At 54.2% G+C, this 17,084-nt stretch overlaps 1 protein-coding gene across 1 annotated transcript; it reads right to left on the bottom strand.

The window, feature by feature from the left end:
* Positions 1 to 15,896: 15,896 nt before the first annotated feature.
* On the bottom strand, positions 15,897 to 16,829 carry LOC123446699. The gene has a single exon (XM_045123256.1). It carries the CDS (start codon positions 16,560 to 16,562, stop codon positions 16,167 to 16,169), a length of 396 nt encoding a protein of 131 aa, XP_044979191.1. The 5' UTR covers positions 16,563 to 16,829; the 3' UTR covers positions 15,897 to 16,166.
* Positions 16,830 to 17,084: the final 255 nt, after the last annotated feature.

Genomic DNA, 17,084 nt, shown 5'->3' with positions numbered 1-17,084 from the left:
TGAATAGATGCATCCTTTATTCGACTCTCATTTTGTATGATTATTCCTTTGCACTTTCCGGATGCTTGCCGGCTTGACTTATCCTGCCGCGCGTACTTAGAGTAGCGGATCCTCAGAAAACTCAACAGAGGAGCTCGTCACCGGCAAGACTCCTTGCCGCACTCAGTGCAACCATGTAAATCGTCGAGCGCAGCTCGAGGCAAAATAAGGTGCTACGTAGCCGTCCGAAACGTTGAACAAGTTCGAAACGAGATGAGGGTGCTCTTTGGCCGCTCAAGTCGTTGAACAGGCTCGAAACGAAGTCGAAGTGCACTGATCCTAGCAGGGTCCATCTGCGCGCGGGATTCTCATACAAAAGTCAATGCTTCAAAAGGATACAACTAATCTACCAAGAGTCGCAGGAAGTTTGCCGTTGTACTTATCTCGCGCGTCGCGGCATTCCTAGCCGTAGCGTCTGAAGGTGCTGCCGGGAAGGAATTTCTGTACCCCCAGCAAGCTGATGTTGCCTCCAGCGGCCTTGTTGCTGACGAGGTTTTCGCCGGTGGCCTTTGTCCACTCTGAAGGAAAGAGGCACGCTGGGGCGTATCACTTTCTCATCTCATTTGCAAGAGATTTTCTGGCGGAGCCCCCGAGCGCATCTTTCTGGCGACACATCGCTCCAAGTAGAAATGCGAGCCGGAGGGCGCGTAAAGGGGCGGTTCGGTGCCTCGGACGCGTCCTTGACGACCATGCAGCACTCCGGAGATGTGCAACAGTCGGAGTAAGCGTCGGAGGCCTGGCCGAAGCCCCCTGTCACGCCCTCGACAGTAGCGCGACGTTCCAAGGAGGTGTGTCGGCCGGGCGATGTAGAGATCGGGGCTTCCGCTCCTTCCATTCGCGCTCGCATAGCACCTATGGAGGCGATGTGAGCTCCTGCGCGGGCAGAGGCAGCCACTGCCTCCTCCCACTCAGGGAAGATGCTGCGGCGAACTGAGATCCGTGGAGCCGACGGGCAGCTCGTCGGATCGGGGTGGCGGTGAGGCCGGCCTGTTTTCGGCGATCCCCCTACCTGGCGCGCCAAAGATGTCGGTGAAGGATCGACACCTATGGGGCCCTCAACGGTCCCCTTTTGCTGGTTTGGCGGGAAGAGGGGTCGCGGGAAGAGCAGAACCAACAGTCAGGGCCCGGCAAGGTCTTTTTTACCTAGGTTCGGGCCGCGTGGTGCGTAAAACCCAGGTTCGGACCGTCAGATTTTTTTAGCCAGAAAAGTGGGCCGACCGATAGTTATAGTGTTACTGCGGTGCATTAAATGCTTCGGCAGACTTCCCTGACCTCGTCAGGGGGGGGGGGGGGTGGACACGTATCCACACGTGGCAACTTCGGGGTGTTGCACTAGCGTGCGGGCGGACACGTGGTCCATGCATCGGCGGTGGCGTGTTCGTCAGTGGAGGCATTCACAGGTCGTGAAGGCACCCTGGGCCCGCGCCTCTTCTCGGGCCTTCTCTTCCTTCCCGGCAGGGTTACCTTGCCGGGGCTCTTCTTGTTCCTCTCGGCAGGGAGGCGATGGCCTGCCGAGGCCTTGTCAATCTTCCCAGCAAGGATGGCTTGTCGGGGCTCAGTCCTTCTTCCTTGGCGGGAGGGTCTCGCCGTGGCATTGTCTATCTCCCCGGCAGGGAGCTCCTGCCGGGGTCTCTTCTTCCTTCCCAGCAAGCGAGTGCCTGCCGGGGGCTTGCAATCTGTTCTTGGTGGCTTCTGAGTCTTGCTTCCGTCCTAAGCTCCAGCGACGCGCCTTGCCGCTGCAGAGGGGTTGCTGGCGTCCGCGCACTAGTCCGGGGTACTGAAGACCCTAGTCTTTAGTGCACCGACAATGGGGAGCGCCGCTGCGCGTTGGACAAGGATGGTCGGCGAGGCGCCCGCGTTCGTGGGTCGAGGTTGAGGACGAGAGAGGAGATCTGATGGTTAAAGGATCCTTAATCTGACGGCTGCGCTGCGATCGACGCGACTGTTCTGGCTGGCGCGTCGGTACCCAGTACTGCCTAAAAAAATAGATCAAAGATAAGTATTTACATGTACATTGGTGAACACACGGAACAAATGCTTACGTTAAAGAGAGAAGATGAGCATTTGATCCACCACCACTAATTATGCGCTATATTATGGTTTAGGTTGTTCATGCAACTTACAGATATCCATTCTCGTGTAACCGGTCGGTGGAGACACCGATGGCGAATTCAACCATCTAGATGTCAGGTCTGGCATAGGCACAATTTAACCTGCACTGCACACCACAATTCCAACTTGCGTGACCGATGTGCACATACACGACGACGGACAACAAGACCGTCGGTGCAATTTATTCTCAGCGGAAAGTCGCAAGCAAGGAATTAAAATACTTTGAACAAGACTCGCATCACAGTCCCCGGCTTCAGGAAGCAACGAGAACTAAGCATCCAGCAAAGCCGAATCCATCGTGTCCATCCCAAAGAAAATGCACTTCCGGGACTAGAGATTCGCTCACTTTAATTTCTTGCGATCTTTGTGGCCGACACTGTCATCGGAGCAACAACCGCACCGGCAGCGATCGAGTAATTTTTCTTCCCCACCCCCAAAAGACCGCCTTAATTAATGATCCGTGCGCACTGACGCAGAGCCGTTCCAAGATGATAGAAAATTAGGCAATCTCAAAGCGAGATTTCTGAAAGGTTTGACGCTTGAAATTCGGGTCCGGGACTCCCGCTGTGAACATAGAGACCCGAACACAGGCTCGGAAACAACATGTAATAGGGTCATAGTTCTAGGGTAGGGTCATAGGCCTGCCCTACACGTCCTACCCAAGGACTACCCCACACAAGGAACATGACCTTAAGTAAGCCCTGACTAAATCAAGGTCCCCCATCATCCAGTCGGTAGCAGGCTCGGAATCATCCAGTCGGAGATTAACATTCGGAGAACATCGGGCCTACCGACTGGATACACTCGGTGCGCCGTAACCTCTCTGAAGGAAAACTGTTGTACGTTTCCGGGCGCATTTACTAGCATTTAGAGCATACGTTACCTGTAACGTATGCATTCAATCGCCACTACTCCACCCTTGAATCAGAACCGTTGTGGAGGACAGCGCACTCTATATAAGCCGCCCTCCCCCACTGGTAAAAGGGTTAGCAAATCTTTGTACTCCATATCACACTCGGTAACAAGCTCCGAGAGCACTGAGACGTAGGGCTGTTACCTCCATCGCAGAGGGGTCTGAACTCATACAACCTCGCCGTAGCTAGGACTCTGCCCATCTCCTTCGTACCCTATACATCTACTGTCAGGCTTATACCCACGACAGTTGGCGCCCACCGTGGGGCAGGCGTCTAAGCGACTTCCGGCGAGTTTGCGACTACTTCCTTTCGTCATGTCGTCCGGTGGAGGTTCGAGCATGGGTCACCAGATCCTTTTCGGCGCTCTCTCCTTCGTTGTCGACGATTCGGCGTGGCTTCGGGAGGCACCTCTCGACGTCGAGGCGCTTCCCCGTCGCGGGGCCACACACTTCCGTGTCGGCGCTCGCGGCGTTCTTCTTCTCCAACAATCGGCTCCACTGCTGGCTTGCACCTTCGTCACGCGCCGCAGCAAACGATCTCGCAGTCCGCGTCTACAACGTTGGGTGCAACATGCCCGAGCGTGTCAGTTCGCGTCCTCTCAAGTGGCGGTTCTGGAGTCTGTTGTGGTTGCCCCGCGTCCCCAGTGCTCGGGCTCGGTTCCGACTGAGCTCCCTTCCGAGTACATGGACCTCGGGCCTGCAGCAGAAGTTCGCATGGCCAACACCCATGAAGATCCCCATCAGGCTGGCCGAAACGAGCGCGAAGCCGGTGAAGCATCCGGTGCACGCCGTCCGCCTCGCCGTTCTGCCAGTCGGCACACCCGGCAGAGCAACGTAGAGTTGTTCCGCACACCTCTCCTCAACTTGGCTGCGGCAGCCAAGATCACCGATTCCCTCCAGCCGACTGATTCAGAGGCAGGAAGAGGAATCGAGCAGATCCGTGCTCTGTTGCACATGGCGCAGCAGCAGAATTCGGCAGTCTCCCAGTCGCACAATCGGATCCACAATAGTTCCGCCCATGCAAACACACATCGGTCGGTTCACAGCCCCGGCTCCTATCAGCACCACACGGGAGGCAGACGTTCCATGGTCCGCGAAGATCGTCGCCGTTCGCGCACCCCTCCGTGGGGTGGGTCCTATGGGTCCCGACATCATGATGATCGGCGTTCAGTCGGCGACACTTACGACCCAAGACCCGACGCAAGAGGGCGAATCGCCCAGCGAAGAGTCGACAGGGGTCGAGCCCACCGCGATGGCCACGATCTGGATCGTCCAAGTGGCAGCAGGACCATCGTGTCCGGCCCCGAGTGTTTTAGTCGAGCCATCCGCTCGGCTGACATCCCGTCCAACTTCCGATTGGCAGCGGGAATCGGTAAATTTACGGGGGAATCAAAGCCTGAAACATGGCTAGACGATTACTGAGTGGCAGTCCAGATCAGAGGAGGGGACGACTATGTCACTATGAAGCACCTCCCTGTGATGCTCGACGGCTCGGCGCGAGCTTGGCTGAACCAGTTAGCCCCCTCAAGCATTTACAGTTGGGCAGATCTTGCCCGAGTGTTCATCAGGACCTTCGAAGGGACGTGCAAACGCCCTGCAGGCCTTGTGGAACTTCAGCATTGTGTCCAGAAGCCGAATGAGCCCTTGCGCGACTTCATCCAGCGATGGACGACTCTTTATCACACGGTGGAGAGCGTCACCGAGCATCAAGCAGTCTGCGCATTCAAGGCAGGCGTACGGTATAGAGAGTTGTACCTAAAGTTCGGCCGGACAGGCGACATCTCCATGAGCAAGATGATGGAGATAGCTGCGCTTTATGCAAATGGCGAGGAAGAAGACCGCATCCGGAGCGGCAAACACAAGACAGTCGGCGATACCGATGGAGGTAACACTCGGAAGCAGAAACAGAAGGTTCCACCCACACCGCAAGCAGAAGCTGCAGCTGTAACCAGCGCCAAGTTCAAGGGCAAAGGGAAAGCGCAGTCTGCCCCCAAGAAGAAGCCGTTCAACAATCCCATCCTGGATCAGCCTTGTCCCATACACACGAAGATGGACGAAGAAGGCAATCCCATATACGCGAAGCATACCACTCGGCAGTGTCGTCTCCTGATCCAGGGGTTCAGCGAAGGACAACCGAGTGAGAAGAATCCTGAACAAGATGAGGAGGATAAGGAGGATCCGTTCCCCCAAGTCCATGCAACCCTCATGATTTTTGCTGATGTCGAAAGCAAGAGCCGACTGAAGCTAGTGAACAGAGAGGTCAACATGGCCGTTCCGACTGCTCCCAAGTTCCTTAGATGGTCTCACACTGCGATCACCTTTGATCAGTCGGATCATCCAACGCATGTCCCCACTCCAGGAACACAGGCTCTGGTCGTTGACCCGGTAGTGGAAGGAGTCCGACTGCGCAAAGTCCTCATGGACGGCGGTAGCGGACTGAACATCATGTACGCTGACACCCTCAAGGGAATGGGCATTCCGATGTCCAGACTCAGTGAGAGCAATATGCAGTTCCACGGAGTCGTCCCCGGGCGGATGGCCAAGTCACTCGGCCAGATCGCGCTGGACGTCACTTTCGGCTCTGACAAAAACTTTCGCAAGGAGAAGCTCACATTCGAGGTGGTGGATTTCCAGAGCGCTTACCATGTAATTCTGGGCCGCCCGGCGTACGTGAGTTTCATGGCACGCCCGTGCTATGTGTACTTGGAGTTGAAGATGCCAGGTCCAAAAGGCGTTATCACCATCACCGGCAACCGTCAGCGAGCTAAGGAGTGTCTACAAGAGGGATCAAGGATCGCCGACCAGCAAATGGCTGTACTTGAGCTCGAAGAGTACAAGAAGACAGTCGACCCTGCCGACCTGATGCGCTCGAAGAAACCAGCTTCTGAGTCCGCGTTCCAATCGGCGGGAGAGACGAAGAAAGTCAGCATTCACCCGACGGACGAGTTTGCTGCCCCGACGAACATCTCCACCACCCTCGATCCTAAATAGGAAGCCGAGCTCACCCAATTCCTCCGTGAGAACTGGGACATCTTCGCATGGAAGCCTACTGACATGCCGGGTGTTCCCAGGGAGTTGGCTGAGCACCGACTGCATGTGGATCCCGTCGCTCGGCCCGTCCGAGGGCGCCTGCGTCGGTCCGTCGCGCACAAGAGGAAGGCAATCGGAGAAGAGGTGGCCAAGCTGCTGGCTGCCAACTTCATTCGCGAGGTTCACCACTCCGAGTGGCTCGCCAATGTCGTCATGGTGCCCAAGAAGGACAAATCACTCCGAATGTGCATTGATTTCAAGCACCTCAATAAGGTCTGCCCGAAAGACCATTTCTCGCTCCCCCGCATAGATCAAATTGTCGATTCGACTGCGGGATGCGAGCGTTTGTCATTCCTTGATGCCTACTCGGGTTATCACCAGATCCATCTGTATGGTCCCGATGAGTTGAAAACAGCCTTCATCACCCCGTTTGGGTGCTTCTGCTATATCACTATGCCTTTCGGTCTGAAGAATGCAGGAGCTACCTTTATGCGCATGATCCAAAAATGTCTCCTCGACCAGATCGGTCGCAATGTGGAGGCATACATGGATGATATTGTAGTCAAGTCACGCAAAGGTTACGACCTACTGACTGACTTGGCAGAAACATTCGCCAACCTTCGTAGGTACGATATCAAGCTAAATCCAGCCAAATGTTCATTCGGTGTTCCCAGCGGAAAGTTACTCGGTTTCTTCGTTTCCGAACGAGGGATCGATGTTAACCCCGAAAAGATCGGGACCATCGTCCGAATGGATAGGCCGGTCAGAATACACGATGTTCAACGGCTCACAGGTTGCCTAGCAGCTTTGAGCAGGTTCATCAGTCGACTCGGCGAAAAAGCGCTCCCTCTGTACCGACTCATGAAGAAGTGAGATACCTTCGAGTGGACAGACGAAGCTCAAGTCGCATTCAACGACCTCAAAGTCCTACTTTCCACCCAGCCGGTTCTTACTGCTCCGCTCAGTAAAGAGCCCCTTCTTCTATATATCGCGGCTACAAATCAAGTCGCCAGTACTGTTCTTACAGTCGAACGAGAAGAAGAAGGCAAAGCATACAAAGTTTAGCGGCCAGTGTACTACGTCTCCGAAGTCCTGACCCCTTCCAAGGAGAGGTATCCCCATTATCAAAAGCTCATCTATGGGATCTATATGACTGCGAAGAAGGTGGCCCATTATTTCCAAGACCACTCGGTATCTGTCGTTTCTGATGCTCCTTTGTCAGAAATTCTCCACAATCGAGACGCGTCAGGCCGAGTGGCGAAGTGGGCAATGGAGATGCTGTACTGTGACATCAAGTTCGAGGCCAAGAAAGCTATTAAGTCTCAAGCCCTGGCTGACTTTCTAGCAGAATGGGTAGAACAACAGCAACCGACTCACATCTACTCGGCTCATTGGACAATGTTCTTCGATGGGTCTAAGATGTTGAATGGATCCGGCGCTGGTGTTGTGATCATATCTCCAAAAGATGACAAGCTCAAGTACGTGCTTCAGATACACTTTGATTCCTCTAACAACGAGGCAGAGTATGAAGCTCTTCTCTACGGATTGCGCATGGCCATCTCACTCGGCGTCCGTCGCCTGATGGTCTACGGCGATTCGGACTTGGTGGTCAACCAAGTGATGAAAGAGTGGGACGTAAGGAACCCCACCATGACGACATACTGCAATGCAGTCAGGAAGCTGGAGAAGAAGTTTGAAGGCCTAGAACTTCATCATGTTCCGAGACTGAAGAACCAAGCAGCTGATGAGTTGGCGAAACTCGGATCCACTCGAAGACCAGTCCCGAGTGACGTCTGCCTCGAGCACCTCCATCTTCCCTCAGTCAAAGAAGATCCCTTCACTGAAGAACCAGTACAACCCAAAAGCGCAACAGATCCGACTGAAGTCGATGTGCCTGCTATGGTTGATCTGGTCACAGAGATTCTGGTAGTCGTTCCCGATTAGACTGTTCCGATCATGGCATTTATCTTGAGACAAGAACTTCCAGAAGATGAAGTCCAAGCCCGGCAAATAGTTCGCAGGTCGAAGGCATTCACTGTCATTGACGGTCAATTGTACAAGGAGAGTGTTTCAGGCGTCCTCCAACGTTGCATTTCCCCAGAGGAAGGACAGTTGATCTTAGAGGATATCCACTCGGGAACCTGCGGCCATCACGCTTCTTCGAGAGCAATCGTCGCCAAGGCATTCAGAGCTGGATTTTTCTGGCTGCAGGCTAACGAGATGGCCAAAGCTATGGTCGACCGATGTGAAGGCTGTCAGTTCTACTCCAACAAGTCCCACAAGCCAACATCTGCACTAAAGACAATCCCACTTATGTGACCATTTGCAGTTTGGGGATTAGACACAGTCGGACCATTCAAGACAGGCCAAGGAGGCTACACACATCTGTTGGTGGCAGTCGACAAGTTTACCAAATGGATAGAAGCCAAGCCCATCAAGAAACTCGATGCCTCAACAGCTGTCAAGTTTGTCAGGGACATCATTTCCAGATTCGGGGTGCCTCACAGCATAATCACAGACAATGGGACAAACTTTGACTCGGACAGATTCAAAGGCTTCTGTGCGAGTCAGGGTATCCGAGTGGATTTTGCTTCCGTAGCACATCCGTTATCCAATGGACAAGCTGAGCGTGCGAATGGGCTTATCCTTCAAGGTTTGAAGCCTCGACTCTTGCGAGAGGTAGGACATGCTACTCGTGCATGGGTCACCGAGTTACCTTCAGTACTTTGGGGCCTCCGCACCACTCCAAACCGATCAACGGGGCGATCGCCGTTCTTCCTCGTCTATGGAGCAGAAGCGGTCCTTCCGAGTGACCTGTGGCACAATGCCCCGCGAGTCGAACTCTTCTCCGAAGCCGAAGCGGAACAAGCAAGGCAAGATGGAGTCGATCTTCTAGAGGAGGAGCGCGAGATGGCACTCACTCGCTCAACAATTTACCAGCAAGATCTGCGACGCTTTCACGCACGTCACATCAGGAGTTGCACATTCCAAGCTGGCGATTTAGTGCTCCGAGTGGATCAACAAAGACCACACAAGTTGGCTCCGGCCTGGGAAGGGCCTTTCATCATTTCCAAGGTGCTGAACAACGGAGCATACAGACTATACAACATTCAGAGGGAGACAGACGAGCCGCGTCCATGGAACGGAGATCTCCTCAAGCGTTTTTATACGTGATCGTCGACTGAAGCAGTGTAACGAACAAGTTTGAAGAAATAATATATTCAGCAGATTCAGTTTTGCGCAGATTCAGAGTTCTCACAAGAAAACTTAGCTGCGGTCCTGCATCGCCTAAGTACTCACTTCCGCCGAGTGTGCACTATACGTCACACTCGGGGACTTAGCTGCGATCCTGAATTGCCTAAGTACTAACCTCCTCCGAGTGTGCACTATACGTCGCACTCGGGGACTTAGCTGTGATCAAGAATCACCTAAGTATTAACTTCCTCCGAGTGTACATTATATGTCGCACTCGGGGACTTAGCCACGATCCTGCATCGCCTAAGTAATAACTCCCTCCGAGTGTGCACTTCACGTCGCACTCGGGGACTTAGTTGTGATCAAGAATCACCTAAGTACTACCTTCCTCCGAGTGTGCACTTCACGTCGCACTCGGGGACTTAGCCGCGATCCTGCATCGCCTAAGTAATAACTCCCTCCGAGTGTGCACTTCACGTCGCACTCGGGGACTTAGCTGTGATCACGAATCGCCTAAGTATTAACTTCCTCCGAGTGTGCACTATACGTCGCACTCGGGGATTTAGCTGTGATCACGAATCGCCTAAGTATTAACTTCCTCCGAGTGTGCACTATACGTCGCACTCGGGGACTTAGTTGCGATCCTGAATCGCCTAAGTACTAACCTCCTCCGAGTGTGCACTATACGTCGCACTCGGGGACTTAGGTGTGATCAAGAATCACCTAAGTATTAACTTCCTCCGAGTGTACACTATATGTCGCACTCGGGGACTTAGCCGCGATCCTGCATCGCCTAAGTAATAACTCCCTCCAAGTGTGCACTTCACGTCGCACTCGGGGACTTAGCTGTGATCAAGAATCACCTAAGTACTACCTTCCTCCGAGTTTGCACTTCACGTCGCACTCGGGGACTTAGCCGCGATCCTGCATCGCCTAAGTAATAACTCCCTCCGAGTGTGCACTTCACGTCGCACTCGGGGACTTAGCTGTGATCACGAATCGCCTAAGTATTAACTTCCTCCGAGTGTGCACTATACGTTGCACTCGGGGATTTAGCTGTGATCACGAATTGCATAAGTATTAACTTCCTCCGAGTGTGCACTATACGTCGAACTCGGGGACTTAGCCGCGATCCTGCATCGCCTAAGTAATAACTCCCTCCGAGTGTGCACTTCACGTCGCACTCGGAGACTTAGCTGTGATCAAGAATCGCCTAAGTATTCACTCCTTCCGAGTGTTCACTTCACGTCGCACTCGACGACTTAGCCGCGATCCTGCATCGCCTAAGTAATAACTCCCTCCGAGTGTGCACTATACGTCGCACTCGGAGACTTAGCTGTGATCACGAATCACCTAAGTCTTACTCTTCTCCGAGTACGCACTAAGTGTTCCACTCGAAACAACATTTCAACAAAAGACTAAATTCATTCCGACAACATAAGTCCAAAAACGATAGCTGACTCAGTGCGGATCAAGATTACCCGCACCGATCTAAAAGTATGACGGCCAACAGAAGTGGCCCCAGTATCTTACAGGTAAACACTCGGCATACCGAGGACAAAGTTTGATCACGCGTCAGCTGGACCGGCGTCAGAACTAGAGGGCTCCACAAAAGTGTCCAAGTCGATTCCATCAGCGATGCGGATGGCAGTCTCAAGGAACGTCTTCATGAAGTCTTCGAATTGAAGCTTCTTCGTGTTGGCGACCTTCAATGCTTTCAGCTTATCTTCCCGCACCTCCTTGCAATGGACTCGGACCAAGGACAACGCAACGTCAGCACCGCAACGCGCTGCCGATTTCTTCCAGGATTGCACTCGGTCCGGAATCTCCTCCAGTCGCCCCAACAGAGTCTCCATCTCCTGCCGCGACTCGTCTTCTCGCCAAAGCTCCTTCTCAATGCGGCCGATGACTTCTCTCAGTCGGCTGACGAAAGGACCCACTTTGCCTACACGGATATGCGCCCGGAGCAGATCCCGGTTGGCGTCCTCGCCGAGTGGCACATTGTCCTTCATGGACCGCTCTACAGCTGCCGCTTCAGCTTCGGCGTCACCACAAAAATCCGCACCAAACAAGCAAACAGACAGTAAAAACCGAGTGTTCGTCACACGGTGCAACCACTCGACAAAGCATAAGACTTACCTGCCAGACGAGTCATCATCTGGACAGCCCAGTCGTTGACATACTTCTCCTGAGCTGTCCATCGTTTGTTCCGAACAGCCATTTGATTGTGCAGTTCAGTCCTCTGTTTCTTCAGTCTCTCCACCTCCGCCACCAACACCCTGTTTGCCTCCAGCGCCTCCTCCAAGAACTTCTCTTGAACTTCCAGCGCGTCCTTCATGCCGGCCATGGCGAGCATTGCAGCTTCCAGTTCACCAGCATACTGGTTCCTCTCCGCCATCATGGCTTCATAAGCAGTTCCCATTTCACAAGTTTTCTACACCACGAAACAAAGGGTAATCAGCAAGTTTCTCAATACACACTATAAGTTCTTCAGACCCCTGCCGACGCAAGCAGTCGACAGCGGTCTCGGGGACTACACCCAGTGGGTTCACTAAGAGTGACCCCACTGGCATGCACCTCAAGCAGGCCCGCCCTACTGAGATGCATGTTTTCACCTACGCCTCAGGGGCTAATACTACTCCACCTGCGTGCAACTTACTCTCGGAGACTCTTACCGCAAGAGCGCTCCGACTGCAGTAAGTACTCGCACTCAGAAATATTGTCTACAGACACAACTAAACTACAGACCAAATGTATAAAGACAATTGTCGGTGCAAGCACTCGACAGAAGTCTCGGGGACTACACCCACTGGGTTCACTCGGAGTGAACCCATTGCAAACAGCAGACAACACCCAGTGGGTTACAGAAGAAAAGTAAGTACTTACTAGACTACTTACTCGGATGTCATCGCGCAGCTCCAAGCTCCGCCGGTACAAGGCCGCAACGGAGTCATAAGCCCTCTTGGCCTCTTCGGCCATCAGCTCCGCCTGGATCATGGCCCCCTTGGCCGCCCCCACCTGCTCCTCTGGGGCACACCGAATGCTGAATTCAGCATTCGACGAACCGGGAATCGTGGGAAGTTCCTGGGGCATCCCAAGGTTCACCCCAGTAGGTTCCTCACCCACCGGCACCGGTTCAGTTGGTGGAGGCACTTCAGTCGGTGGAGGCACTTCGGTCGGGGGAGCGTTGGCGGCAAGGGCGGCAGCAGGAAGAGCGGCCTCAAGGACAGTCTCCAGGACAGGCTCCTCGACGGGGTCGGCTCTCCCCTGGTCACCCTCGTCCAGGCAGATCGCCCCTGACAAGCCAAATAACATAACGCCTCAGAAAAAGAAAAGGATGGCGCAGTCTACAGTAATAAAATACCCGATTCTCCCACAACATACCTGGTTGAGACGAAACGACGTCGTCCTTGTCCATGGGGTCGTCCCCTTGGCGGGCCGGCGAGGTTGCAGAAGTGGCAACCCTGTCGAGTGAAGTCCATTCGACTTGTAAAGCAGGAGTTCACTCGGTCATCAGAAAGAGCCGAAAGTTAGATTCACTTACGTGGAGGTGACGGGGATGGCCATCCTCATCCGCGGCAGAGCCTTCCTAGGTTTGGGCCCACTCGGCTTGGGCGCCCTGGAGGACTGGCCTGCAAGTTCAGCTGCTGCGTCCCTGGCCCTCTTGGTGCCTCAAACACTCGGTACCGCCGGGGCAGCAGGCGGAGCACTCGACGACGTAGGAGGGGCTGACGGGACGGCAGGCTCATGCCGACGCTTGCTCCTATGCTCTGGCCGCGGAGGTGGCGAATCTGGCTCTTCATCCTCTTCCTCTTCCTCGCTGTCTTCCTCCTCCGACTCCCCGCTGTCGGAGACGTATTCGGCGCTCTCCACGCTCCCCTCCTGGCTGCCTTCTTCCTCCTCCTCCTCCGGATTCCCGTTCGAGACGGGGGAAGACCAGTTGGTCCACTCCTGCATGAGGTTCAGTCGGAAACATTAAGCATCACACGGAGATATAAATAAACGACTGAAATCAAGACAGTTCAATGCACTCAGCTAATGCTACTCACCTGATTCGGTGAAGGGTTGTCCGCGCTGTAAGGCGTCACTCGGCGGGCTCCTTTGGGGTTCTCACAGGGACCCGTGATTTGGAGCACCCATGAGGTCACCTTCTCCTCGAGAATGCCCTCCACGTTGGTCCGAGTGGAATCCTCGGGCCCTGTGTAGTGCCACATAGCGTGGTGGCGGGCCTGCAGAGGCTGGATTCGCCGACCGATGAAGACTTCCAGCAGGTCAATACTGGTGACCCCCCTCCTGACAACATCCACGAGTGCCTCGACCAAAGGTTGGATGTCGTTCTTCTCGGCTTTCGAGAGGGCGAGTTGCTTGGGCGGAGCAGGACGGTCTAGACTAAATGGAGGCAGCCCAGTCGACGCGTTCGGACAGGCTATGTCCTGGCAGTAGAACCACGTCGACTGCCAGTTCCTAACCGACTCGCTCAACTGGAGAGCAGGGTAGCTGCTCCGACTCTTCTTTTGAAACCCTAAACCCCCGCAGAGCTGGAGGAGATGCGTCTTGTCATCCGACTGACTAAGACATTTGATGGTTTGAGAGCGGGCGGAGAAGATATGTTTGAATAAACCCCAATGGGGGGGCAACCGATAAAGCACTCGCACAAAACAATGAAGGCAGAAAGGTGGGCGATGGCATTCGGAGGGAAGTGATGGAGTTGACCACCAAAATGATTCATGATACCTTTGAAGAAAGGATGCAGGGGCAGAGAGAAACCTCTGTGAACATGGCTGAGGAGCAAGACGCGCTCCCCCTCCCGTGGCGCCGGCTCGACCTCGTCGTCCGCCGGCAGCCTCCAGGACTTATGCACGAGCTTGCCATGCTCTACCAGCTCCAGCAGGTCCCCCTCCGTCACCGTGGAGGGGAGAAAGTCTCCCTGGATCCACCCTGCCGGCAACGGCCGCTGCCGCCGTTGAGCAGCCGCCGCCTTGGTCTTCTTCTTCTTCCTCGCCTCCATCTTGCTGGTCTGGCCTTTGGTCATGGCGGCGACGGTGAGCTCTCGAGAAGGAGGGGAAGAGAAGGGCGTATAGGCGCAGGAGGTGGCAAGGAAGACGGAGCAAGCAAGAGCAAAGGATTCGACGAGCGTAACCGAAAGGTCTCGTCGCCCAGAGTTAAATAGAGCACCGACTGGGTCGCTGGAGAGCGGGCCCGAAATCTTATCTGCCCAACCGGCCGCGACGATATCAGTGGAGGAGTTGAAGGCGCGAGGATCGAGGAGTCAGGCGCTACTCGAGCGCGTTGACGTCGTCCCCGCTAAGCGTGCGGAACCCGAAATTTGAGATCCCGGAAAATCCGCCGCTGTCAGTTGACCAGTCGCGTGGAAGCACTCGGTTCCCGACAGTCTGTTTCGCAAGCACTTCCACTCGGAGCGTTGGTCGAGAGAGAGATAAAATGGATAAGGGCAAGCAATGCCCAAGCCGAACCTAGTTCAGTCAGATCTGAACCTCAAGCACTGTTTCGACGTTTCAACTCCAATCCATTCGGGGACTAATGATGGGGTCATAGTCCTAGGGTAGGGTCATAGGCCTGCCCTACACGTCCTACCCAAGGACTACCCCACACAAGGGACAGGACCTTAAGTACGCCCCGACTAAATTAAGGTCCCCCATCATCCAGTCGGTAGCAGGCCCGGAATCATCCAGTCGGAGACTAACATTCGGAGAACACCGGGCCTATCCACTGGATACACTCGGTGCGCCGTAACCTCTCTGGAGGGAAACTGCTGTACGTTTCCGAGCGCATTTACTAGCATTTAGAGCATACGTTACATGTAACGTATGCATTCAATCGCCACTACTCCACCCTTGAATCAGAACCGTTGTGAAGGACAGCGCACTCTATATAAGCCGTCCTCCCCCACTGGTAAAAGGGTTAGCAAATCTTTGTACTCCATATCACACTCGGTAACAAGCTCCGAGAGCACTGAGACGTAGGGTTGTTACCTCCACCGCAGAGGGGCCTGAACTCATACAACCTCGCCGTAGCTAGGACTCTGCCCATCTCCTTCGTACCCTACACATCTACTGTCAGGCTTATACCCACGACAACATGGTTGCGCAATCCCAGTGGTACCTGCAGGTTTTTCGGGATCTTTCTCATGTCTAACAAGGTTTCTGTGCGTCATGCAGAATTGCACATACGTACAAGTGATATCCTTTGACGGACCAACAACCTCTCCTTATCTTTGCCCATGTTTGTCATCGTGGCGTCGGCAATCTTCCTAGCACCACCAGCACCAGGCGGACGACAGGACAAGATTGTGGCTACGGGCCGAGATACGTTCGCAGAGGGAAACTACCCAAACGAACAAGTGTCATGATTGCCCGCGTCTCCCAGAACTCTCTAGTCTTCTATGCCCCTTATCGTGTTTCGTCTACCCACTGTGTCCCACCGTTCGTACCTTCCTTTGTGAAGCTTCTGTCTATGATTGCTCCCACCAAGCGTAACCCGGTTTAAGAAAAGGAAGAAAAAAGACATGTATACGTTGATGAAGAAGGAAGGACATCAAATATTTCGACAGAATGATTGATTATAAGGTGCCGCAGATGAGAGTAAGTTTTCCGACAGAAACCTATTGATTCATTCAGTAAAAGATAGAACAAGAACCGGTACAGATGAGCAACACTCAAGCTCTATAACTTTCAGCTAGCAGAATATAACGTTCTTCATCTATGTACAGGAGGAAAGGCATGGCGCAGGTGCAGCAACCGCCTTGAAGCAACAATCATTCATACTGTGTACTACTACATGGATTGATACGATGGAATCACATACATACATACACACACACGTAGTACATACGAGGTATCAGTCGGAGCATCGAGGATCAAGGCTTCCACATGTCCCGGAAGGTGGAGTGGAAGCTGGCGAGGACGAGCAGGAGGACGACGACCATGGCAACGCCCCATGGGGAGCTGCCCTCGGAGGGCGCGGCCGGGTAGCCCCTCCAGCGGCTCTCGCTGGGGTAGAAGCCGAAGTAGCCCTCGAAGGTGTCGACGGAGGAGATCCAGCGGATGAGGAGGACGAGCGCGATGGGCACGCCCAGCAGGATCCAGCTGAACTGCTCCGACGCCTCCTCCATGAAGTCCTCGTAGGAGAAGAACCACGACACCCCCAGCAGCAGCGTCACCATCATCAGGATCAGGATCACCGGGTATGGCAGCGGCGACAGCGTGAACGCCTCCAGCACCGACGACTCCCCGCGCCGGTCGTAGTACGACATGGCTGCCCGGCTGCTTCTTTGCCTTGCCTCGCTCTCGCTGGTGTTTGCTTGGCCTGCGACGTGGGGAAAGTGGGGCGCGTAACTGCTAGCGTGTTGCGAGTGTGGCTGTGGCCTGGCGCGCCCGGCGGAGGAGGCGGATGGATTGAAAGCTCGTGCGTGGAGCGGAGCCTGTGGGCTTGTGGACTTTGGTGAATAGATTACTCACCTGGACGGCTGGACCCGTGCTACGAGATTAATGGGGGCAGAGTGATCAATCGAGTGGTCTAAATGGGACGGGATTTGGCGCTGTCTGCTTCAGGTATCACAGCATGATGAGCTCCCAGTGGACGTCCCCATCAGCAAAACAGCAACCCAAAAAAAGTCTTTGTGCTGCGGGTGGTGGTGTACGCGTGGCGGGGAGAGGTTCAGAGAAAACGCGATTATCATTAGCTTTACGTGTAACATGATGTATGTTTGGGAACACGATGATATTCTTTCTTCGCATAGTATAACTTGTGATGCTGATATGTGGGGGTGGAGTGA

This window comes from Hordeum vulgare, chromosome 4H, assembly GCF_904849725.1.
Source record: "Hordeum vulgare subsp. vulgare chromosome 4H, MorexV3_pseudomolecules_assembly, whole genome shotgun sequence".
Classification (NCBI taxonomy): Eukaryota; Viridiplantae; Streptophyta; class Magnoliopsida; order Poales; family Poaceae; genus Hordeum; species Hordeum vulgare.
This window is presented reverse-complemented; position numbering and strand designations above follow the sequence as displayed.

Bases quoted from the DNA above. Each gene is read 5' to 3' on its own strand.
- LOC123446699 (XM_045123256.1), bottom strand. From the start codon at position 16,562: ATGTCGTACTACGACCGGCGCGGGGAGTCGTCGGTGCTGGAGGCGTTC.